Consider the following 23,136-nt stretch of genomic DNA (forward strand, 5'->3'; position numbering starts at 1 on the left):
CCATACCCTGCTTGTGCCTAGCTCAGCCCCTGTAGCAGCGTGTTTCAAATCATTGCTTGTGCATTGCAGGTTAGGGCTTTAAGCATTACTGATACAAGGAATGTGAATACAGCAGTATTTTAAGCATTGTGTTACACACTTTCTTTTGCACGGAAAGTTTGAGAGCTGTAACTGCTGGAAAGAGATCAGAGGTCTACATTTTCACATAGAAGGGTTTGGGGTTTTTTTTTTTTTTTTGCTAGTTACTATAAAAAGAACAACAATAAAGAAAGAGCAAGACAGAGATGCAGTTGGCCTAGAAACTCCAGCTATGATATACTGAAGTTATTCTCATGACAGAAGCCTCTCTGTGAAGCTTAGTGGGTCAGTTTTACGTAAGTATTGCATACGCCTAGGGGATCCTGGAACTTTAATCATGACTGCTTTAAAAAAAAAAAAATCTTAAATCACTGAAGATTTGATTGCACAACTTCCATTTAGGAAGCGTACCTTCAGCTTTTCTCCTTGCTGAGACAACCCTTAGAAAACAAGGATTCCTAAAAACATAGGGAGAGGAACAGCTACAAACTCTCAGATCTCCCCACTGCTCCCAGCTGCACAACTGCAGCCTGACCCAGATTTTCTGGGCACCTGCTATGGTGCCCCATCACACAGCTTGACCCAACTGTCCAGCCTTCCCCCAGAACCCAAACCACGCTGCGCTTTTCAACTTTCCACTTCTCATAAGCCGGAAACCTCAGCAGACCCATGCTGCAAATGCCAGTGTGCACAATTTTCAGCCCTTACAGAACATTTGCAAAGGAGATGCAGAAGCTCACGGGACTGTTCTTCATGTTGCAAGGCCTGAGGGGCAGAGTTAAAATTGTGTTGCAATCTTAACACTTCCTCAAGCCTACATGCTTGATTTCACTTTGGTTGCTCTCTTCAGTTATATTTGGTGGTGGTGGTGCAGTGAAATGTTCTGGCTTAACACTGTTTTCACGCTATAGTTTTACCTCTCAAATAAAAACTAAAGCTCAGGGTGATCAGTGCAGAACCATTTGCTTGTCAGGAAAAAAAAAACCAAAAGGCAGCATTTCCTTACTTGCTCAGACTATGTTAGATCAATCACTGGCATACAACCATTTCTCAGAAGGTTTTCTTTATTCTAGCATAACTTCTGCATTCCTAGGTGTGCTAGTAAGTTTTGGTACATGACAAATTGGAAGATTTTCCTTTAAATCCTTTTTCTTTAAAAAGGAAAAAAAAAATAAAGACAAATCTAAGCTGCAGCGAAGGACAGCATCAACACCAGCCCCCGGGCACTAAGAGCACTGGATCTGTGGGAAAGCCAAGGCAGATGAGGAGGCAACAGACAGCACAGATTTTGGCCTTTCAATTTGAAAGCGCAATGGATAAAGGCTAACGCCAAAAACTAAACTCAGTGGTGACGGGAACACCGTACAGTGCCACGGACTAAGTATCAGAGTGGTTCTGGCAGTCACTTGCAGGTTTTTCCTGTGGTTGATGGGAGTGCTGGAAGCTTCACCCAAGAGCTTTACTCGCTTTACCCCAGCGCACACGCTGTCCACCACAGCACAGCGGTTGTCCCCTCTGCACTCGCATGCACACTCACAGCGAGTCTACACCTGCACTCCTGTGTGCACAGGCACCGCGACGCGTACAGCCGTTCACAGAGCCCACCCGTGTTCCTGGGGAGCGACCCCCCCACGTAACCACGCGGAGACGCACGTGCTGACACGTAGCCGCACAAGCGTCGGCACACGCACGAGATGCTCCGCGGATTACTGAACCCTGTTGGTGTGACACAAAGATCCCCCCCCACCCTTCTTCCCAAACATCACGTATTAAAAAGAAAAACCTAATGGAAAGTCCTGGAAGCAGTTTGGACTCTGAAATCCTCCAGACTGCTGAGGGGAGAGACCAAGGTGGAGCCAGGCCATGAAGAGCCTCTGGAAAGAGGTGGTTGTGGAGCAGGGAGGGAGGCAGGGGGTGTTCTTCGTTGTGGACTGTGAAGGGTCCAGGCTGGATTCAGATCCCACAGGGAGAGTCCTGGCCCAATACCAGCCTCCAGGTGCAGCACCAGTTCTGGAGGGAGAGCAGATGGAGGCTCCCCAGCCCTCTGGGGTTGGGGCGAGCGGTCGGGATCAGTCCAGCCCCAGGTCCGAGTCGGACGACGACCTCTCGTCAGCCATATCGCGGATGGCGTTCTCCATGGGGGCGAGGTTGCCGCTCGGCGTGATGCCCATGGGCTGGATGACTTGCTCTCTGCAACCAGGGAGAAGAAGGGGGGAAGGTGACACGAATCCGCAGCAGACACCACAGAACATACTAGACCTATGTCAGAAACACAAGGGCCCATGGGTACTGCCACAAGGCAGCCCAGGAGAAGCCTGGGCCAGCTCAGAGGAGAGCAAGTATCCATTTTTACATAGATGGGGCACAGTTATATCAGTGACACCCCCAGCACCATGAGGCGATGCTGGAAACACAAGCCACAGGCGTTGCCCTTCTCAGTTTCCCTGGAACAGGTTCACATTTAGTTCCCCATTCTGCGCAGTGCAGGGTTGTCAGAGGAAAATTAGCACTGGCACTGGACTCAGTTTCTCTCCCTCTACCACACGCGCTGGAAAAACACGCATTAAACACACAGCGCTTTTCCTTCCCACGCTTGGGGATGGTCTGAACTCAGTCGGCAGATCCTGGGCCCCTATCTGTGGCACCTATTAATGATGGATGAGAGATGATGGGAGAAAGCACTCCCGCAGGGAAGGGGACTCGGCTGCACCAGCTGCCATCTGTCCCCGAAACGCTACTTCCTACCCAGCAGCCCTGCCAGGACAGCGGCTCCTTTAGCTACCGAGTGCCTGGCCAAACCTGGCGATGTGATGGCTTTGGAAACAGTGCAGGCACGTAGGGGTAGTTCGTGGTCATGCTGTCACGCTAAAGAGGTTGCAATAGGCCTTTCCTGACATAAACAAGGCCTAGCTTAAAGAAAGTGAGAAACATTCCCAGGCTATCTCCCCCAAACTTTTCTTTATGTCCCTTCAGTTTGTGGTAGCCTTGGAAACACATTCAAAAGAAAGGTCTGTGGTAAGTGTAAGTCATAGACACGCAGGTGCTAACACAAAGACAGGCATGTACAGTTTCCTAGTACCTGGACAGCTTGTCGAACATGTTGACTAACTTCATGGCTTCATATTCCTTCTGCTCTTCAGTCATCCCTTCCATGGGGTTGGGGAGTTTCTCCTCAACACGTCCCGTCACAGGATTAATGCTACAAGAACAGTGAGACCAGGGCAAGGAGGGAGGTGAAACAGAAAGGTGAGAAGACAGCTGTCTAAAAATCAAGCTTCACCTATACTGAGCAGGGGAACACAACAGTGGGGCTGGTTGTTATTGCCACAGCAGATGAGGGGCCTCTTGTTTTGCTGCATAGGTTAGTCCTGGCACTATCATAGTGAAACAATGTGGTGCTTCCAGCCTCTTTCTGCATGTCCCCCACACAGTCCTCCTTACAAATCCCTCCTGTTCCTCTGGTGGGGGAGACATCCCCATCCTGTCCACTTCCACAGTGCGGTTTTAAACCAGGTGCCCAAGGAGCGATGCCACTTCTTCCCTCTACTCTAGTCAGGAGGCAAAAAACTAACACTAAAAAGAAAATGAAATCTGTAGACCATGGAGACATTGAACCAGATGATGGAAAGGATGGGAGACCCAAAGCTAAGCACCACTCTGGAGCTCCCTCTGCACACCCCATCTGTGGGTTACCACAACCCCCCAGCAAGCAAAAAGGAAAAGCAGCTCACCTGGCAAATGCACTTGGCATTTTCAACCCTGCTGCAAGAAGGGACCACCCTTACCCCTTATCCCACTGCTTAAGGGAAGCCTGCCTAACTCTGCACTGAGGAGCTGCAGGGAAGCCAAAAATGGATACACAGATAACAGATTAAAGGCAGATATACTGCTATGTACACCACGAACAAGCCTGGTACAGAATGGACTCTGGCTGGAAGAACCCACTTTGCTCTAGAGCCTGTGCCCAGCTGCAGAGATTCGACACATCTACTGGTGACCCATGAGCAGCTCTGCCACAGAAGCATTAAATCCAAGGAACAGGCAGAAACTGCAGAGCAGGAAATCAAAGCTAAGAATGAAACTTGTGAGTAATGAGGAGCAATCTATGTATGTGAAAGTGGGACAGGGTGGGTATAGCAGGGAGATGGCAAGGGGGCAGGTGAAGAAAGCGACAGAGGAGTGAGAAGGAGGTATAGAAAAAGGGATGCTATGGAGGGGGAAGTGGAGTTCTTTACTTAGGCTTTGCCTCCTTGTACTCCTCCGTGTCAGTGTCTTCATCCTCTGAGTACTCTCCCTCTTCCCGACCACCAGCCATGAGGCCTCGTGCTGCCAGGAGCCCAGCTGCGTTTCCATATCCCGTGTACTTCACAAACCGCGACACTGCCAGGAAAAGGAGAGAGAGAGAGAGAGAGAGAGAGACCACTCCTTGCCTTCCCCTCTGCCTCTCCAGCCCCCACTGCCTGCTCCTGCGTGCCACAACTCACCACTCTCCTTGCAGAGCACGAAGAGGAACTCTGCTGCACAGTGCTTCACATCAGTGTCAATGTGGGTCATCAAACGCACCAGCTTGTTCCGCAGCGAATTCCCCACCTCTGGCCGATTCCTCACATCCCGGAGGGGAGGCAGCACCTACAAGGCCACAGGGAGGAGCAATCAGTGGAGCTGGAACAGCAACTGCAGGTCAGATGGGGGAAAATATACATTCATTTTTACAAATCAGCTAAAACTAATAAATCCAGGAAGCATGGAAGATGCAGAGAAAAACACTGTGTACCAAAGGCCTCAAACCCCCAGGTGTCAGAACTTAATATGGAAAGAGAGGAGGTCTGTTGGGAGGATGGCAATGTTCAGGCAGTTTGCTATTCTCTCTCCTCCATGCAGCATCACTGGACTTCTGGCTGAACCCATGGGTTACCTTTGCCTTCAGGAACTTCCTCGTCTGGCGATGGACTCGGGCGCTCTCAGTCAGCAGGTTCAGCACCGGGGTCAGGCTCTCCTTCAGCTTGTGTCCCTGCAGGAATGCCCACAAAATGAACACCGCGTCACCCTGAGCTCAACTTGTCTGGTGAGCGATGGGGATCATGAGAGAACAGACTGGCAGGGAAATGGATGGACACTGAGGCTTTCCAACCTCTGCAGCAGGAGCTTCCAGTGCTCAGTCATTCCCCAAACAGCACAGCTTTCTGAGCCCTGCACTGTGCCACAGCAGTGTGGGAAATACTCCTGTAGGGCATCTAGAGAAGACAACTCTGGTCAAACTTGGAGGCCCCTCGGAATAGCGCTGGAGACTGAAAACCACAGCCAGCTTGAAGACACTGCAAATTCTGTCTTCAGAAGCTCTGGGACAAAGGGGCACAAGGGGCTGGAAGGAGTCCAGGAAGGTAAGGGGTCTTGGCAAATGACAGTATGACTGCCAGTCCTCAGACAGATTCAGTCAGGGGAAAGAGTCAGGCTAACCTGCCAGTCAAACAATTTAGTTGTATCCAAACAGTTAAGCTGCCCACCAGATCACTGATTAGTTGACTGAAACAGAGTACTTGTATTTATTTTATCATCCAGCTAACCACCTGCTGCTCAACCAACCTCACTACCCATACAGTCCACAAAGCAATGACACAATCATCTTCCCAGTTGACAGACATTATTTTAATGCTGTCAACCATAAAGGTTTTGTCTCTGCTAAAAACTGCCACTTCTATAAAGGAATATCTCCAAACTCCCCAAGCCTTACTAGTGCTTCTGTGCTTTTGGTATGATGTGTTGGTGCTGGGCTTTTTAAGGTTAAATATAGGATGAAGGATAGGTACCCTGCAATCAACTTGTAAAAACGAGCAGGGAAGAACTCCCCACAGCAACCTCTCGACTTACCCTGTCAAGACGTCGCTCTAGGAAATCGAGCAGGATGCTGACCGCATCCATATTGACACCCATGTACTCAAGCGAGCCTGGCCGGACTTTCGGGGTCAAGAGGACATCCAGGCATTTCAGGGGCAGGTTGCCCAAGAGGTTAACTGTATGGCTGGATATACGAAAGAGAAGAGAAGTGAACACTTAGTCAGGAATCTTTGTTCACAGAAATTCTTCAGTTACCCAGAAAGACAGGTTCATTGCTAACTTCCAGCAGCGTGAGGACGCTGAGGTCACACCCAAGCTGTCTCTGGCCTGGCTCCCAAGCTCCTCACACCACTAGAACTGAGTAAATTAAACTGCTTTTTGGATGGTTGAAGAATTCACTAGGAGTCCAAAGGAGCTTCAGCAACAATTGAGAAACAATGAGTCTTGACAGTGGCCAAGGAGGACCCAACCTGGGCGGTCACAGGTCTGTCTCTAGGGACTTCTCCTGTATCACGCATTCCCACCTTGACAGTCCATGCAACACACTAAAGATCCCTCGACTCTGATCTTCTCAGGGACAGAATGGTGTCACCTGCTCAGAGCTGACACCCTGGACCAATACAGCTCAGCAGCATGACACAGGCAATTTCTCAGTGTGATTCAGGAGACAGCCAGTTAATTGAGGCCAGCTCAGGGACTCTCTAATTAAGGTAACAAACATCTACTCTGGCAAGCTGCCCACTAAAGCGGGTGGAACCACGGAGGAGACCTCACACAGAATATGACTCTGGGAGTCAGGCAAGTCTGGACCAAACATTTCCACCTGTAGACCAGGAACCTGTGGCATTAATGCACATAATTTGACTGTGCAAAGGGCAGGGCTATTTCTGAATTCTAGCAGCATGAGGAACCCGCGGGCCACATCAAAGATGTCTGTTTCATAGCAGTGACCTTAGCAATGACCAAACAAGCAAAGGATGTTAATGCCACAGTCAGACAGCACCTGTCTTGGGGAGACCTCAGGTCTGTTTCTAGGGAAGAATGTTATCTAATTATCTAATGGAGACCTGTGGAATTCCTCCGTCCGGTCCTCTCCATCAGCAGAGATCATGAGGCAGTGGCGCAGGAGGGCACCCAAGTGCCTGTACAAAGCAGCATCTTCCTGGCCCCAAAACAGAAAATGAAAGCTTTGATGAGGAAAAAGAAGCGCTTATCCACAGTCCCCCACCTCCCAGAGTCTGCTCCCCCTTTAGCCCACAATCCTATCCCTCCCTCCAGCAACAAATGAATGGGTAGCAGAGCATTCAAGTGGAAATATTCTCCAGATTCTCCTGTTGCTGCCTGTCAACACACATTCCTCCTCCTGCTCCATACAGTTCCCGCTCTTCAGTGAGCCAAGGGCCAGAAGAGGCCAAAGACTAGCCCACAGATTTGCCAGACGTGTCCTCCATGACACCTTCCTTTGACCTTGTTCAGAAGGTGAGAGGGTAACCAGCCACACCCAAAAATGAGTTCCCTGGGGGCTCTGCTCTCCCACCCGCACAAAGAATCAAGTCATTAAAAAGAAAAAAAACTTTAAAGTAAATTTTAATGCTGTAAAAGTCTTAGAAGTTTAATAAAGCATCGGATAGAGGCAGTGCTCTAGCGATGAAGGGTCAGACACTCAAGTCTCTTGCTATCCTCCCATGTAACTGTGGTCCAGACCCCAGGGGCTGCATGGCAGCCAGACTGTAATAAGAGAAAATACCCAGTGCAGGAGAAAAATCAATAATCAAACCATAGCCTGGAGAAGCGCAAGAGCAGCGTGGTGGAACGCCCAAGGAGCTTACCTCATCCACCTCCCTCTTGCTGGAATCAAAGGTGATATTGAAGAGCACTTTCAGGATCTCCATCGCTCGCTCTGTCTCCTGCCGAGGCAAAGGCGGGAGAAGTCCCTCCTCGGCGGCAACTTCATATGGATCCATCCACTTCACACCAAGGGTCAGCTCCAGGGTATCTGTCATCAGGCTGATGCCCCTGAGCTCCTGGGCTAGCTGCTGCCGGATGTCCACTCTGAGCGCTGTCAGTAGGAACAGGAGACGCAGATCAAAGAACTTGACCTCGTGAGGAAGGCTTCTCTCGTTGTACAGTTTGATGCGCTTGGCCAGGCCCACCACCAGCCGGGCTTCAGCTGTCAGCTCCTGTGCCCTAGGGCTGCTGAAGACAATGTTGCAGAGACATTTGAGGGATTCCAGGATTACATCCAAGTCTGGGACCTCTCGGATGAGCTCCTCTGAGTAATCAATGCCAGCATGCCTGGAGAGGGTCTTCAGGCCTTCCTTGGTGGTGAAAGGGTCAAGGCAGTATTTGTCTCGGGACAGGATACGGATGCTTTCCAAACACGTGACCTGGCAGGACGGCTGAAGCTCTCTTTCCAAAAACTTGATCAGCAGCTGGGCCATTTTCTGTGCAGAGAGAAACAAGTAATGTCTCATGCACTGAGGGTTAATGGCCCTACTCCTTCCTCCCACCCAAAAAATACTGCCCCGTAATGCTCTGTCCGGAAGAGGTGAACATCATCTGGAGATGGGCCTGCTACACAGCTCAGATTCAGATGTGAGCTTGGCGGGACTCAGCAATGTTTGGCTCTGGCATCTGATTCTGACCCACTTCAAGCAAGGATGCCCAGCAAGAGACAAAGAATGGCTGGCAGAGGGTATCAAACATAACGGGAGAGTACAGACAGGCAACAAATACCGACCAAGTGAACCAGTGGTCCCTCTGCTGAACCACAGGAACTGACCACATTGCTCCTTGCAAACATTACATATTTTAGTGTCATCCATGGCTATGACGGTTTAGGCTAACACAGTTTACTTGACAGGTGCAATAAGCTAAGAGAGAGCAGGGTGGAAAAAGTCTCTTACCCATGGCTTCAGTGAGGAGCAACAACCAACTCGGCAGCAGCCGAACAGCTCTGCACTCAAAGCCTTAACATTAGGGAGGTGTCCACTTTGAGTGCTCCAGAAGGAGATTGAAGAGACTGAAAGATGCATCAGAAAATTGCTGAGGGGAGGGTAAAAGGACCTAACTGGGTTGAGAAGAGTGTGGGATACCCTAGGAAAACAGGTGAAAGGACCTCAGAAGATTTAAGTAAGAAATACTGCCCTATTTCTCAGTGCTGCCTGGAGACCCAGATCTTCAGTAGGTACAAACTGGCAGAGCTCCAGTAGCACCAATTTACAGCTCCTGAAGATCTAATCCTTCTGAATTAACGGTATCTCATGTGACAGCAAGCAGTAGAAGAGCAAAGGTGATGCTTCACACAGCCAGGACTATCTTGGTTTTAACTAAGTATAGTAATACTCCACCTTACACTAGTAACTGCTCCTTACCCATCGCATAAACAGACACACCATGGTGAGGCAAGATCTCACTAGATCTCTTTAAGACAGTATCATGTGGGAGTGCATGTTTTCCCACACATATTAAGGGGAAAAAAAGGAATCAAAATACCAGTGATTACAGGGTTTGCTATAGCTCAGTGTAACTGACTTACCACAGCCTCATCAATGATAGTTCATAATAATAAAAAGGACTGAGGGCAGGAATGAAGGAACTGTATATTTTAGTTCTTAACACAAGGCTGGCAGAACTGAATGAGCTTTACCCTCTTTGCACCCCTTGCCACACACTCAGTTTCTCTTTCCAGCAGTCTTCACCCAGAGAACTTTGCCTGCATGAGTGAAGTATGTCTCATAATCACACCCTTGAGAAGTGAGAAAGTACAGTCATTCCTCTTCTCCTTCCCTATCAGGAGACTGAGGCACAGGAGTAAAACACATTTGTAAGTGACCAAGGCCTCTGACTGTGTCAGGTTGGGATTTCAGAGCACATGCCCAGGGCTAAACCTTCAGAAGAACTGAGCACCAAGAATAAGATGCGATACTCAATAGATATTTCATTAGAGAGACCCAAAAAGTGAAGTACCCAAGGCTACATCTGAATTCATGGCCCACATCTGGCTCTCCTAGCTCTAACACTCATTCACTAGTGAAGCAAAGCACTCAGATCTTCTGAGACCTAGTCCTGCACTTCAGGCTGTAGTTGGAAAAACTTTCTGCCAGCATTAGCTGGCATTGGCACTGGCAGAAGAGGTCCCTTTTTCCACCCTGGTTGCCTGGTCCATGCCTACTCCCGCTCCACTGCTGTGCTAACACAAGCATTAGAGCAATCAACCAGTGAAATGGACTGCAAAACTGATCCAGCTGGAAAGTAACCCAGCGGGAGGAAAAGAAAAGAAAAAAAACAGTTATTCTTTAGCCAGATCAGCCCACTGAACACAGTCAGTGTACAGCCATGCAAAGACCTGCCCTAACATGAGAGAGGACCCGCTGCAAGAACAGACATGAACAGCCAGGAGTGTTTCTTTCCACTGAGCACCAGATTATGCTGTCTTAAAGCATTTGTCAGTCTACAGCCTTAGTCATACCCTGCAGCGAACTCACAGAGAAAGCACTTACCCGCCAGAGGCTTGCATGCTGCTATAACCTTTGCCTAGGGGACTCATACCATTTAGACACACACTTTTTATATACCTATGGCTGAGACTATGTGGAGTCACTAAGGCTGGGAAGATGCTGACTTTTATCTTAAAACATCATCTACTGATGGAAAGCGGAAGCCAGATGCTTTGTGAGCACCATTCCCTAGCAAAGTACGTCCCCAAGTCTGTGAAAAAAGGCACTGATCTCTTTCCCTCTGGAATTTGCTACCACTAAGTCCTGCTGCACCCAAGTACGGAGCAGCAGCAGATCTATCCACCCAACTAGAGGAAGATACCAAAGATCATGCTTACCTTCCTCTCCTCCCGCTCCTCATCATTGAAGGTGAAGCACTGAGATTTCTGTGGGGGCAGAAGAGAAAAAAAAAATCAAGTTCAAGCAACAGGTTAAAAACCTGCAGAACTGTTGCACCCCCACCAGAAAAGGGTCACTCAGCTGGAAAGCAGCAGGACTAAAACACATTGGCAAAAGTAAGCACATCTTCTCAAGGATAGTCCTTACTGGCAGAGTGGCAAGGAATCAGCATGGCAAGGAGAGCCAGAGCATTTGCAGAGGTCTAAGATAATCACAGGATTTGTAGCAAGCAGTGGAAGTTCCTGAGAAATCAGACAAGAGGACAATTTTCCTGCCACCGAGGTTGGAGCTTTCTTCTTGCTTTTTCTCTCCAAGATCACTCTTCTTTAAACAACTCAAAACTGTGTGCTTCAGGATGAGTGGGAATGAATCTGGGTTGAATTGCACAGATACTGTGAGGTCTGAAATGCTTTCCTTAACCGAGATCCCCATTATTCTGGAGGCCTCTGCCTCTCATTCATCTCTGAAAAACACCTGTGATGACTATTACCTGTTGCACGTTCTTACTGGCTCTACAGTGGAGGCTGAATGCCACAGGCCAGAGCTGTGCCTATCTGATGGACTTATTTTTAAATACTGCAGGAGTTAAGCAGGCATTTAGCACAATCCAAACATACTGTAGTATTTTTTAATTCCTCTGCTCAGTGTCACCTCAGCACACCCCAAGCTGCGCCAATACATTTTTCCCCTTGAAATTTATTGTTCCTTTTCCTGACTGAAAGAAAGTACTGTCTCCTCGTTATTCGCAAGCAGATCCTTGTGTTCTTCATTCCCACAGTGTCTGGAAGCACAACTGTTATTCAGCTCATGTTCTTTAAACACAACTGATTAGCATAGGTAAACACCCTTCTCCACATGGTGTGCTTCACTGCCTTGTGTTACTTTGCATCAGTACTTGAACTTGAACTGCACTTGAACTCCACAAAACGTGCACAAATATCCCCCATCAGCTTTGGCTGTATTTTGAGAGGTAAACAAGTTCATCTGGAGTCTTTGGTGTCTTTCACACAGCTCTTCGACAAGCCAGGCTTCACAGCAAGTACTGCAAAGAATGCATTGATAAGAGCAGGCATATAGAACAGCTTGCTCCATCCTGAATTCATCTTTTCGCTTCTGAGAGCCCTTCTGGCAGAGAGCTCTACAGATCAACCATGCAATATATAAGGGCTTCGCCTTTTATCCAGTGTATCGTCTCACAAGTCATAGACAAGGACCATTAGATAAGTCAGTCTGATTGCCTGCATTAAGACAGTCCCAGAGCTTTACCCACAGTGCTCTCTTGGAAGAGAAAGTGTACAGAGGGTCAATATTTATATAGAGAGAGGTTTGTTGATATCATTATATCATCTCCATCATTTTCTTAACACTCCCTGTCACCTCTTTTGCCAAGTTACATTGCACAGATGCACTTACAGAGCTGTTCAATAAAGATAATTAGCCTTACCACAATCATTCTTATACCCTGAACTAGTTCTTCTCAAGTGATTGCAGTTCACCAAGAACCCATCTATGTCTGAATAGCTCATATTGTCTCGTATGGTATGTATCACTGTATGGTTCCCCTGTCCTTGAGTTACTCTGTTATCTAACTGTATCTGATTTCTTGCTCAGTGAAGTCAGTGATCAACTGCACTGAGCTTACAGAAATCACAGGTGTTCCCTTGTTAGCCTTGACTCATTCAAGCACTCTGCAAGCAGAGTCTCCTCTGTTGTTCACTGCCTTTTTTATGCACAGCCACACTGGCTACTTGTAAGTAGATAAGTTTGCAGACCAACTGTGTCACAGTCACTAAGACCCCTGGGCTGGCTTTCGCTTTTTTGGCCTAGAACAAGAAGGAATGGATAGAGCGATGCAGAAATGCCAGTTAAGAAACCTCAGGTGGAGAAGCAGGACAGCTGCACTCCTGTAGGGCTGTGCCAAGGGGCTGGCCTCTCACGCCTTAGCGTTGTGAGCCGATATGCGCACAGGCCATAGCACCACGTTAAGAGGAAGTGGCAGTTCAGCCCATGGACCTGTGTGCTCTGAAGACAGCCATGTCACTTGTTCTTTTCCTTTCCCATCGCATCCTCCTTGCAGGTTCCTGTCATCTCATTCATGTGTATTGCTGCAATACCCGTGGTTTTGCTTTAGTTGGATTATCCTCCTGTATTTTATTCCTGGCAACCAAGAATTGACTGTATGTACAATAGCAAACTGCATTCCAAAAATATACCCAGGAAACGATACAGTACCATCAGTTTTTGCAGTGAAAACTGAGGCAGAGAAGTTGCTTAGTTTATTCGCAGTTTCATATCCTCTTGATTGCTCCATTTCTTCTAGACTGACTAGCAAAATCACTGACATTCTCACAGGTTTCCTACGCTTGATATACTGACAACGGATCCAGCTGGAGGAATTCTACGAGAACATCTTGGTTTGACACCTCAAGCTGGTTACAGATCAAACTCCTTCTCTGCTCTCCTGATTTCTTCAGCATTACCTCCACTGTAGGTGATGTTAATCCTGCTGACTGTCTTTCTAGTGGGGAATATACTGCTTCTTAGCTCAGATTTCTAATGTTTCAAAAGTAACTGCTGGCAACAGTTGCACATTTTCCCCTTGCACACTTGTGCAAAATATTCACGGTTTTCCCTGCTTGCTTCCCACCTACTCTAGAATGGTGCAGAATGAGTCATGTAGATCTGCAGGGCCAGCCCTACGCTGGTGGAAATCCTCTGAAAGAAATTTCCCTGACAGCTGGAGTCTATTTCAAAAGGGAACTACCCTCACAGATCATCTTTGCTGCTTTAAGGCTAGAAACACTTCTGTTTCTGCTTCCTAGCCATGCTTTTCATACCCCATATTCATTTTTTATCCTTTTCTTATTGTTAGCTTTCAGATCAAGCAGCTGTACCTAACTCCAGCAGTCCATCCATGTCCATCTCTAGTGATCTTTTACTTGCAAATCACAGTAACTATTTCACCTGCAGCTCCTCCCTAGGCCTCAGTTCCATTACCTCCAAACCTTGCTTTAATATTAAGAGCTCCTCCTACTTGGTATTCACACTGATGTTTATTTCCCTACCATGCTTTACTTCGACTCCGGATGATAAAAAAAAAAAAAAGCCTATGTGCTTTAATTCCAGTACACCAAGGAAAGAAGATAAAGAGATGCTGCTTAGCTGCTCCCTACCAAAACACCAAGCATGAAACTGTCTGCAAGCAAAAGATGAAGCAGTCTGTAACATTTTTATGGCAGTAATGCAGAGACACATGCGCTTAGAGGAGACAGACGGGGGACAGCCGGGTGGCACAGAAATCCCGCAACATGGCCAACCTGCTTCTAGGCTTGTAAATAGAAGAAGCTGACGTCAGGCAGAGGTTTGACGCTCACTCACCTCTTGGTTGTAGATCTGAAGCACCTTGAGAACTGTGTCTTGCTCCCCGCTTTCCACCGTGGCTACCACAGTCCTCAGCTCCATTATCTCACCAGCTCAGCTACAGAGGGAAGCAAAATAGGCAGGAAGGGGAATGAGGGGACTTCCAGGGCTCCTGAATAACTCTGATGCAAAGGGACCTTGATACACAGAGAACTGAGAGGGAGTGAGAAAAGCGTGGGGAAAGGAAGGTGGAAAAAAAAAAAAAAAGAAAAAAACACAAAACCCCCAAAACACAAGTGAGATGGCTCACTCTGTTGCATCCATAAAAGCAGAGCAAATGGATAACGCAAGTAAAACCAGGAGCTAGCTTCCTCTCTCTGTCCCTCCCTCCTTCTAATCCTTGTCTGCCTCTCTTTGCTTTCCAATGTTTAATGTATGCCCTCCCAGCACAGCACTCAGAAAAACCTTCCCCCCACCCAGCCAGAGGATTAACACAGAACAGATAACAGCAGCTCCCTGAAATAGCTCTCTGCCTCCTCCTCCTCCACTGGCTGTCCTGATTTCTGTTACTGCCCAGGAGGGGAAAAAAAATAAAAAAAAATAAAGGGGAAAAAAAACACACCAGAAACATTCCTGTGGAGTAAAAAGGGATGGAGAGGAAAGCAAGGCAGATAGGCAAGTACCATCCTGGCTCACTTAAGGTGGAACTGCCTTTTAAGGTGGAGAAAAGGAATTGTTTGGTAGAAATCATTAGGATTTTGTTGAGTTTGTTGAAGGGGATAATTCTGCGCAATGGGGCACTCGGCGCCTGTATTTCAGATCATGGCAGATACACTGCTTATGCTATAAAAACACAGGCTTGGATGATGGCTGGCCTCCACAGCTAGAATCTTTGTATCAGCACAGAAGATAACTCGCTTCACAGTTACAACGTAAATGAGCAGATGCACACAGAGGTGCAGACAATTATTTTAGGAACAGGCACAAGTTTAACAGCTCACGCAGCCACTCTAGCTTACAGCGCTGAAAAGTAACTTCTAATAATGGAAAATCTAGCGAGCTTGCCTACAGATGTGAGCTGGCACGTACGTGTAGATCCCGCGGAGTTACGTGTCTCGTTCTGCAGTATTATTTAGCACCGGTCACACGTAATCACAAAACGCGGCTCCAATCCTGGAATCCCCTCTGCACCAAGAGCCCCAAGGCCCACGTCAGGGCACCAGGTCATCCCTTCTCCTTGCCTCCACGCAGCAACAGGGGGGCTTTCCGGGGAAGCCCTGGGTTTTGAGAGCCCTCGCATCCAAAAAAAAAGAAAAAAGGAGAGAAATTTTGGAGAATGGCAGGCAGCAAGATTAGAAAAAGCCAGCTCATGTCTGAGCACAGCACTGTTCCTGCAGCGCATTCGCTGCCCAGCGTTACGTGACTCAGGCACTGGACTTCTCTGAAGCTTTTGGGGAGAGAATGGGAAGCAGAGATCGCTGTATTCCCTATTTTTATTCCACCTCCCCCCTTTCCATTGCCCTCCCTCCCTTCTCGTTTCTTTTTCAGCCTCTCCGAGCCCTTCCTCTGGCCCTAAAGCGCCCTGCACATGTGCCTAGCCTTACCTACAGCGAGCGATCCCGGCGGGACAACGCGGCCGGGGGCGGCCGGGCCCGGTCTCCACGCGGGGGGGGAACGGGACGCCCGCGAGGGGGGAACCGGGGCGCCGAGGGGAGCGTTGCTACCTGCCTCTCCGCGCCTGCGGCCTCCCGCCGCGGCCCGGCCCTCCCTCCCCGCCGTGCCGCCGGCGCAGGGGGGCCGCCCGCCGCGCCGAGGGGGAGAGGCGGCCCCGCAGAGGTGGGGCAACGGGGCGAGGCTCAACCGCGGCGCCCGCCCCGGGGCTCCCGGCGCCCCGAAAAGCGCGGCGGCTCACGGGGAGGCCGTGAGGCGCAGGGGGAGCCGAGCCTCGGCTCCCCGGGGCTTTCTCTTAACCAACTAATTAACCCTCAAGCAGGTTACGCTTGACGGGGACCCTCCGCCGCAGCCCTCCCCCCCGTGAAGGGTGGGGGAGCGCCGCCCTCCCGCCGAAAACCAGGCGCCCAACCCCAGGGCTGAGGGGAACAGCGAGGCGGCAGCCGCCATTTTGTGGAGGGGGGGGGGGGCCTCCGCCCGCGGGGCGGGCCCGCATCGCCACCTCCCCGGCCAAGGCGGCGGCAGCCATTTTGTGGAGGAGGGGGCTAGCGGGGCTCCGCCTGCGGGGCGGGCCCGCACCGCCGCCTCCCGCCGGGGCCGGGCGCCGCCATGGCGGAGTGGGGCCGAGGTGAGAGGGAGCGGGCTGGGCTGGAGGGTTCCCTCACCCATCTCCCCCGCCATTTGGGGCGCCGCCGCCATTTGGGGGTGCTGCTGCTGCCGCCATTTGGGGGGCGCTGCTGCCGCCTCAGGGCCCGCGGCGCGGCCCGGCGAAGGGCGGCAGCGTCGGCGGGGCCCCCCGGCTGCTTGTGCCCCCCTGAAATGGTGGCGGAAAGGGCCGCGCTTCTCCCCGGCCCCGCGGGGATGCCGGCGGGCTGCCTGGGGAATGACACGGGAGGTGTTTGGGGGGAGAAAAGGCCAGCGAAGCCCTGAAATGGTGTATGCCGTGACTCCGCTGCAGGGAGGGGTAAAATGCGCCTTTTCCCCGATTTAGCAAAAATAGTGTTCTGTGGAGAAATGCGCTGTAGCTGGTGTCTGTCCCAGATTTGTCCAGCTTCACACAAATCCCATGCATGGGGCGACAGCAGAGGGGTATTGCCAGAGCAGGTTCCCCAAACAACGGGGTTGAGGTCTACCGCGATGCCCTTGTGCTTTTTTAGAGCTGCTTTGGGCCGTTAAATAAAGCTTCTGGCCCGTTTCAGGATTTCTGGCATGGCCTGGGGAAGTTCAGAAGCGGCGTGCTTTGGTCAAAGCGTGGGAGGGCGTTTTGTGGCGGTCGACGACCCCGCATGGGATGCGGAAGCGCGAAGGTGGCTGAAATGGCCTGTCCGCAGCTCCACAGCCCGCCGGCAACTCATCCGACAGTAAACTTGCTCTCCACCTAGCATAAGTAAACCTGCTGCTATTTGTAATTGGGACTGGTAAAACTCTTTCTCCTTTTGTTCCAGGTCAGAGTCCAAGCGCTGTGGAGGATATGTTAGATGCTGAGAACAAGCGTATGGCAGACAATCTAGCCAGCAAGGTCACCAGGCTGAAATCGGTGAGTTGCTGAGCTCACATGGGGGGCTGTGGTAAATGAAGTTTATCTGGGCTTCAGTTATCTAGATTGTTCATCCTTGTAACGGTGTCGTGTGGGAGACGCAAGCCTCTGGCCAGTACAGAGGGCTTCCTATTCATAAGCAACTTTTAGAAAATGTTGTAGTGGATCTAATAATTAACTTTCCCTAGTGAAGTGCTAGGGACAGCTTTATGAATCTCTGCTTTCTTTTTGAGGTTCAGCTATATCATGTAATAGGAACGATGTGGTTTTAGTGGCATTCAGGTAAGGAAGGCACTTTAGGCGCAGAGAGAAACATTTAAGTTGCACAGAGGAGTATTGCTAAGCATATCTCATCTGGAAAAAAAGTTACAATAAAATGACAATTAAATTACTTTTGAAAAATACATAGGTATGTACGTGTGTGGTGTTCTTAAAGCTCGTTTGCTTGTGCTAACATCAGGTATTTTGATTTAGAACTTGATATGAATCGGTGATTAGTATTGTAGCAGGTAAGACTGAATTTCTGCTGGCGTGTCCCAATATTTAAATGCTTGTGTCCTGCATATGATGCTTTAGTCTGATAGTAAAGCTTTACTTTCAGTGCTGTAGAGCTAAATCATTTAAATAGTTATCAACAGAAATGAGAATCCTGTTCTGTCATTGTACCAAAGAAGGCTCTGTGTGTCTGTATAGGAGGCAGAGGGAGGTAGTGGCTTGCTCTTATGTGCATTTCAAATTTTTTTGGCTTTAGGTGAATTAGAAGTTGTCTCCACGTTAAAAGTTCATTAATACCTGTTTCCTCCCTTATCCTGTATAGCTGGCTCTGGATATTGACAAAGATGCTGGTGAACAAAACCATTACCTGGATGGCATGGTAAGAAAGCAATGAAATGTAAAAACCATGAATTTTTTGTGCTAGCTCTCAAGCAGTAACCTTATTGTGAAAGTTAATAGCAGTTCAGTAAAGGAGACAAAGTTAGATTTCCAGTGGTTTGTTTGGTAAACCACGTAATACAACTAAACCCATTTTCTGTGGATTTATTGATAAATAAACGTTAAATACCTAGCAGCTGCTAGTACTGCTTTGAATGGACAACATAGCCAGGTATCTAGCATCTGGAAATACCTATGTAGGACAGCGTACTCGAGCGATGCAGATGGAGTTTACCTACTTACTGGGATTAAAGATCTGCCTCCTGTAGCTCATACTGGGAGATGGGACTATTCCTCAGTTGCTTCTGTGATTTTTGGTAATGTATAAATCTGTCAGGATTATACTCACTGTAACCTCTGAAACACAGAATACCTGCCAGGGTTCACTGATGCCTTTGGAAGGAGCAAGGCTGATGCTTTGAGCGCAATTAGGTTGTTAGTTTCCCTGTTCTGTCATCGTTCTGCTTTAACTTCTAGAGGTAATATAAACCTAACGTACACAATGACTGATAAAACCAAAATGACTTTCCAGAGTAATCTGCCTCTTAAGCTTTGGTTGCTGATGGAAAATCCCAGTACTTTGGGGAAAGGCCGGGATGACCAATTACTGTGTTAGTGCCTAGAAAATATATTGTCATTTAAGGTCAGAAAGCAAGGTAAGGTTTCTCTTGCCTCCAGATTTTCCCTACCAAATTAAGTATTCTTATATTTAGATAACACTATTAGTTTCTGCAGCATTACCTAAATTGAAGTATCTTACAAGTTATGTAGCACTTGCAGCGGAGGGTTTGCCTGCTGAGGCTTTTTAGGAGAAAGATAATTCATTAACTGAATTGTGAGAGGAAGGGAATCCAACACAGATATTTGAGAAGGAAGTTAGCACAGTAACACTGCTGCGTTGAGAGACTTTTCTGCACATGCTGCATTTTGGAGAACTGGTACGTGGAAGCCAGAGAGAAGGTAATTGTAGCATTGAAACTGATTGAGTCAGCTGGAATCTTAATAGCAGCGCTCACTGACAGTGAGGAGTATGTGAAATTGTTCCTTGCTCAACCAGGAAATTAGGAGAATGGAGAATCAAAATAAAAGATGTTATGGCAAAAGAGCTTAAAGGAGAAGTCCTAAATAAACATGAAATTATGCTTCTGTTAGGGGAGCTTTTCAAAGATTTCAGGAGAAACATGAGCAGAAGCTACAAATAATGTATGAATAAAGAAAGCAGGCCAAAATTAAAATGACTGAATTGCATTAATTTGAGAATTGTTTGCCAGTATTGAGTTTTATATGCATGCCATCCCATTCTAAAGAAAAAGTAGAACTAATGGAGAGGAATTGCACCTTTTTCTATACTTCTGAGCTTGCCCTAGCATACAGTGAATCGACATTAGCTTCATGGAGAGACGTTTCCTTTGGATGAAGTGTTCACTTACAGAGTTGCCATTAACAAATCTGTTCCAGGCAAAATAAGCTGCACGAGTACAATTAAACAGTGCAGTAATAGATGATTTTATGCTGGTTTAAAAAATGGTAGGAAGCTTTTTTTGCATTTGGAGTAGAACTTTTGCTATCATTCTTGTTTGACTACTTGAGCACTGTGGGAATGGTGCTGTTGCTGGAGTCAGAGCACAGGAGTGGCAGAACCTTCTGAGAGAAAGGTGATTGTGGGTGTGGAGAGATAGGTGGTTACTGTGCAGCTACCTGTTCAAATGTTTTTTAATCGCTAAGTGCAGTTCTTCAGGAATAGCCTTACTTGTTTATAATGTCTCCATTTTACCTTTCTTTCTTCTTCAGGATTCAGATTTTATGAGTGTGACTGGCCTGCTGACCGGCAGTGTGAAGCGTTTCTCCACCATGGCACGGTCAGGGAGGGATAATCGCAAGTTACTCTGTTACGTTTCTGCAGGACTGATTGTTGTCTTCTTCATCCTCTACTATCTTGTGTCAAAAGCGGGGACTTGAGCGTGGTTTTCGTGCCAGAAATTTTACAGACCAAAAATCATGTGGTGATTGATGGACTTACTGAAAGCCTTTTTCAGTCTGCCCTGTAGTGGAGTCTTTGAGACATTCCAAACAGTCCAAATAACTTTTCTGTTCCCCACCTTACTGTCATTGATCTGGCTGGTATTGGACATCTCTATAAAATGAGTCTGTTTCATTCTAAACTGATTTTCACGTGTAAAATGATTTTGATGTTGTCAATGCTTAAGCTTTCATCTCTTGCCTTGTTGTTCATGTCCTTCAGCCTATTTTCGTGGGCACTTTTGTGTTACCTATGTTGCTGATACTCCTTACTAGGCTTGTGAAGAGTTGTGTCAGACAAAATCCAGAGACTTATCAGTGCTCACAAGTTTAATAAAAGAGCAGAAGTCCAGAAGCTGTAGAGTTTAGGATGCTGATTTATGAGATTTGGAGGTATGAACTTGACTTTTATTCCAGCTTAGGCACTCGGCTTATACACGGTCTCAGTTTCACCTTGACTTGGAGGCACGTTAATATTGTTGGTGTTGCTGGATTGGAATTAAGTTTGTACAGCTTTGAAATTAAATCAACACTAGATCTGGAGCCTGATACACTATAATTGCTGCAGTGACAAGTTGCAGAAGAGCAAGGCTTTGAGTGATAGCTTGGCTTTATTTATTATCCTTCTAGGTGACATTGAGTGTGGACACTGCAGGAAAAGAAGGGCTAAAGTCCATAAGTTACTGTTATTTGCACGTGTGTAGCATCTTTCCACACACTTGAAAATACACTCCCTTAGACACTTAAAACTGTATAAAAGCTCTCATATCAACTTTCCCTCCAATCTTCTTAAGATCATTTGCTTCAGGCCTCATACAGTTCATCATAATTATTACCGTATCCCTGTGTTGCAGTCCTTTAGAAAGACATTGTGCAAATAAAAATAGAGGTTGTGGGCAAGTTAAGCTCCTGAACCCCCTCTTGTTGAGGTAGTGGTTGGAGGACAGGGAAGGATTTGATCTGAGGGTTGGCTGATTTATTTATTTAAGTAGGTGGTAACCTAAGAAACTCTAACCTGCTGTCCTGTCCATACTACTTCTGGGATCCCTGCCTGAAATGTTTGTGTGAGGTGTTGGGAAAGCACATCGATACAAGTTTTATTTATAAAGCAGTCATTCTCAATGAACATGCAGTGCACACCAGATTTCCTCTCCTGAGGCAGTGCATGTAACTCTGTGTCTCAAAAGGCTGAGAGTACAGCAGCTGGGAACTCCAATTTCCTTCACCCTTCTTTCCTTTCACTGGGCTGATCAGCCTCTTACTTATGTCACTACCCCATCTGTATTCTTCTGTAGCTGATGTAAGTCTAATTATAGTAAAAGATCTGTAACTTTCAAAAAATAGTGTGCCTGCTGAAAGAAGAAACAACTAAAACCCAGCTCTTTCTGTTTTCAGAGGGAACCCTCACTACCTATTATATAAACCTTTTACTATATATACAAAGCAGCTGTACAAAGGTACCGTGTTTCATATAGTCCGTTTTCTGTACCAAGTGCTGATGTGTTCTGGTTTTCCTTGTTGGAATTCTTTGCTTATTTTGTTCTCTTATCCTCCTGTAACAACTACCTCTCCAGGACTAAAGTCTTTCTCTTTTACAGTCTTTCTTTCCAACAAGTCTATATTCATCAATCCCTGTATGTTTCATTTGGCCTTGACATTGTATCTTTAGGAATTCCTTCCTGCTTGGACTAAACTGGGTCAATATCTAAACAGACTGTGCTGTTCTTTGCTTAAACTGTACAGAACTTTTAACAAAGTAGTTCCATGATTTGATTGTGTGTCTTTTTTCCAAGCTTGGGGAAGAAGGTGCTGTGAAGGTGAATAGGAAAGGAGGCAGCAATGACTTTCTCTGGTTCTTGTTTCCACTTCTCTGGTAAGGTGCGGCAGTTCCAAACTCTTTTTACACTTGGAAGAATGATGGGTGAATCGCTGGACTCTGTTTTGATTTTCTGAAGTGGATCACTTCTGCCGAAAGGCCCCTAAAACAGCCTGGTCTTCATAGTAGTGGCGGTTTTGGTTTGCTTTTTATGTTGTAAATAAAATTATGTTTTTAGAATATTTTGGCCAAGTGGTTTTTTTTTTCTTGTGCTTATGTCTTAGTAAGATTTAAAACCAAGATCAGATCATTCTGTTATATTTAAATTGTACAGAACCTGCTGCCTCAGAACCAAATTTAAATGTTATCATGAGAATTGGTGTATCTGCAATAAACTATACAGTGATCTGACCAAAGCTGCAGTAGCTCAGAAGTAGCAGGTTGTTCACTGCTCTGTGAGATCTGCCTGTGTCATTTAAGAAGATGACTTGTATCTCCAGTAATATATCTGAACAAGCAATATTTCAGAAGTTAACCTGCCAATAATACCTTACATCATCCTTTATTTGTCCAGTAATGTCTGCCTTGTAGTGATTTCAGTTCTTTAGCAGATTTCCTTAGAGATCCATAGTGAAGTGTTGGTGCACCTGACAGTAAGTGCTGACATTAGATGGCATGGCTCATTCTTGTTCTGTTTGTGATTCCGCAAGCAAACTTAACATCCTAGGCGGGATGCCAGGAAAGTGTCGTGGGGACTGGAGTGGAGTGTGCTTTGCTCAGTGCAGAGTGACTTCTTCTCCCTTTCTTTTTGTTGTTGTTTTGAAACAAGCATTTCCATGTAACTTAGGTTCTGCAGGAGGGAAAACCTCAAGAGTTTTAAACGGAAAAATTGAAGCTAAAGGTGCTTGAACCTCTCAGAAGCAAAATGTCCAATTTCAGTTAGCCTAAGATGAGCTATCTATCGCAGGGGTGCCTGAGGAAGTGTTTTT

General features: G+C 47.3%; 2 protein-coding genes across 7 annotated transcripts; one reads left to right on the top strand and one right to left on the bottom strand.

Moving 5' to 3' along the window:
* Positions 1–1,124: 1,124 nt before the first annotated feature.
* Positions 1,125–16,305, bottom strand: RIC8A (RIC8 guanine nucleotide exchange factor A). 6 transcript variants are annotated; one of them, XM_026117768.2, is made up of 12 exons: positions 15,776–16,305; positions 15,261–15,464; positions 14,190–14,289; positions 10,751–10,798; positions 7,743–8,357; positions 6,981–7,075; positions 5,947–6,097; positions 4,994–5,089; positions 4,563–4,707; positions 4,314–4,458; positions 3,158–3,277; positions 1,125–2,268 (listed from the first exon to the last, which is right to left on the bottom strand). In XM_026117768.2, the coding sequence occupies exons 3-12, from the start codon at positions 14,271–14,273 to the stop codon at positions 2,148–2,150; spliced, it is 1,620 nt and encodes a 539-aa protein (XP_025973553.2). In that variant the 5' UTR covers positions 14,274–14,289; positions 15,261–15,464; positions 15,776–16,305; the 3' UTR covers positions 1,125–2,147. The 6 variants fall into 6 exon arrangements, with proteins under 6 accessions (XP_025973553.2, XP_064369327.1, XP_025973555.2 ...); XM_064513257.1 differs by having other exon boundaries at positions 14,190–14,384; XM_026117770.2 differs by having other exon boundaries at positions 15,241–15,464.
* Positions 16,306–16,318: 13 nt separating this feature from the next.
* Positions 16,319–22,389, top strand: BET1L (Bet1 golgi vesicular membrane trafficking protein like). Its single transcript, XM_026117780.2, has 4 exons — positions 16,319–16,470; positions 17,288–17,379; positions 18,197–18,253; positions 20,104–22,389. The coding sequence occupies exons 1-4, from the start codon at positions 16,452–16,454 to the stop codon at positions 20,269–20,271; spliced, it is 336 nt and encodes a 111-aa protein (XP_025973565.1). The 5' UTR covers positions 16,319–16,451; the 3' UTR covers positions 20,272–22,389.
* Positions 22,390–23,136: the final 747 nt, after the last annotated feature.

The sequence above is a fragment of the Dromaius novaehollandiae genome, chromosome 5, assembly GCF_036370855.1.
Source record: "Dromaius novaehollandiae isolate bDroNov1 chromosome 5, bDroNov1.hap1, whole genome shotgun sequence".
NCBI lineage: Eukaryota > Metazoa > Chordata > Aves > Casuariiformes > Dromaiidae > Dromaius > Dromaius novaehollandiae.

Excerpts from the sequence above, each read along its gene's own strand:
- RIC8A (XM_026117771.2), bottom strand. The coding sequence starts at position 14,273 with ATGGAGCTGAGGACTGTGGTAGCCACGGTGGAAAGCGGGGAGCAAGAC. Across the intron at positions 4,708-4,993 it reads GGAAGTTCCTGAAGGCAAAG|GTGCTGCCTCCCCTCCGGGA; the intron begins GTAACCCATGGG and ends GTGGCCTTGTAG. Across the intron at positions 3,278-4,313 it reads TACAAGGAGGCAAAGCCTAA|CATTAATCCTGTGACGGGAC; the intron begins GTAAAGAACTCC and ends CTGTTCTTGTAG.
- BET1L (XM_026117780.2), top strand. Across the intron at positions 17,380-18,196 it reads AGGTCACCAGGCTGAAATCG|CTGGCTCTGGATATTGACAA; the intron begins GTGAGTTGCTGA and ends TATCCTGTATAG. Across the intron at positions 18,254-20,103 it reads ACCATTACCTGGATGGCATG|GATTCAGATTTTATGAGTGT; the intron begins GTAAGAAAGCAA and ends TTTCTTCTTCAG.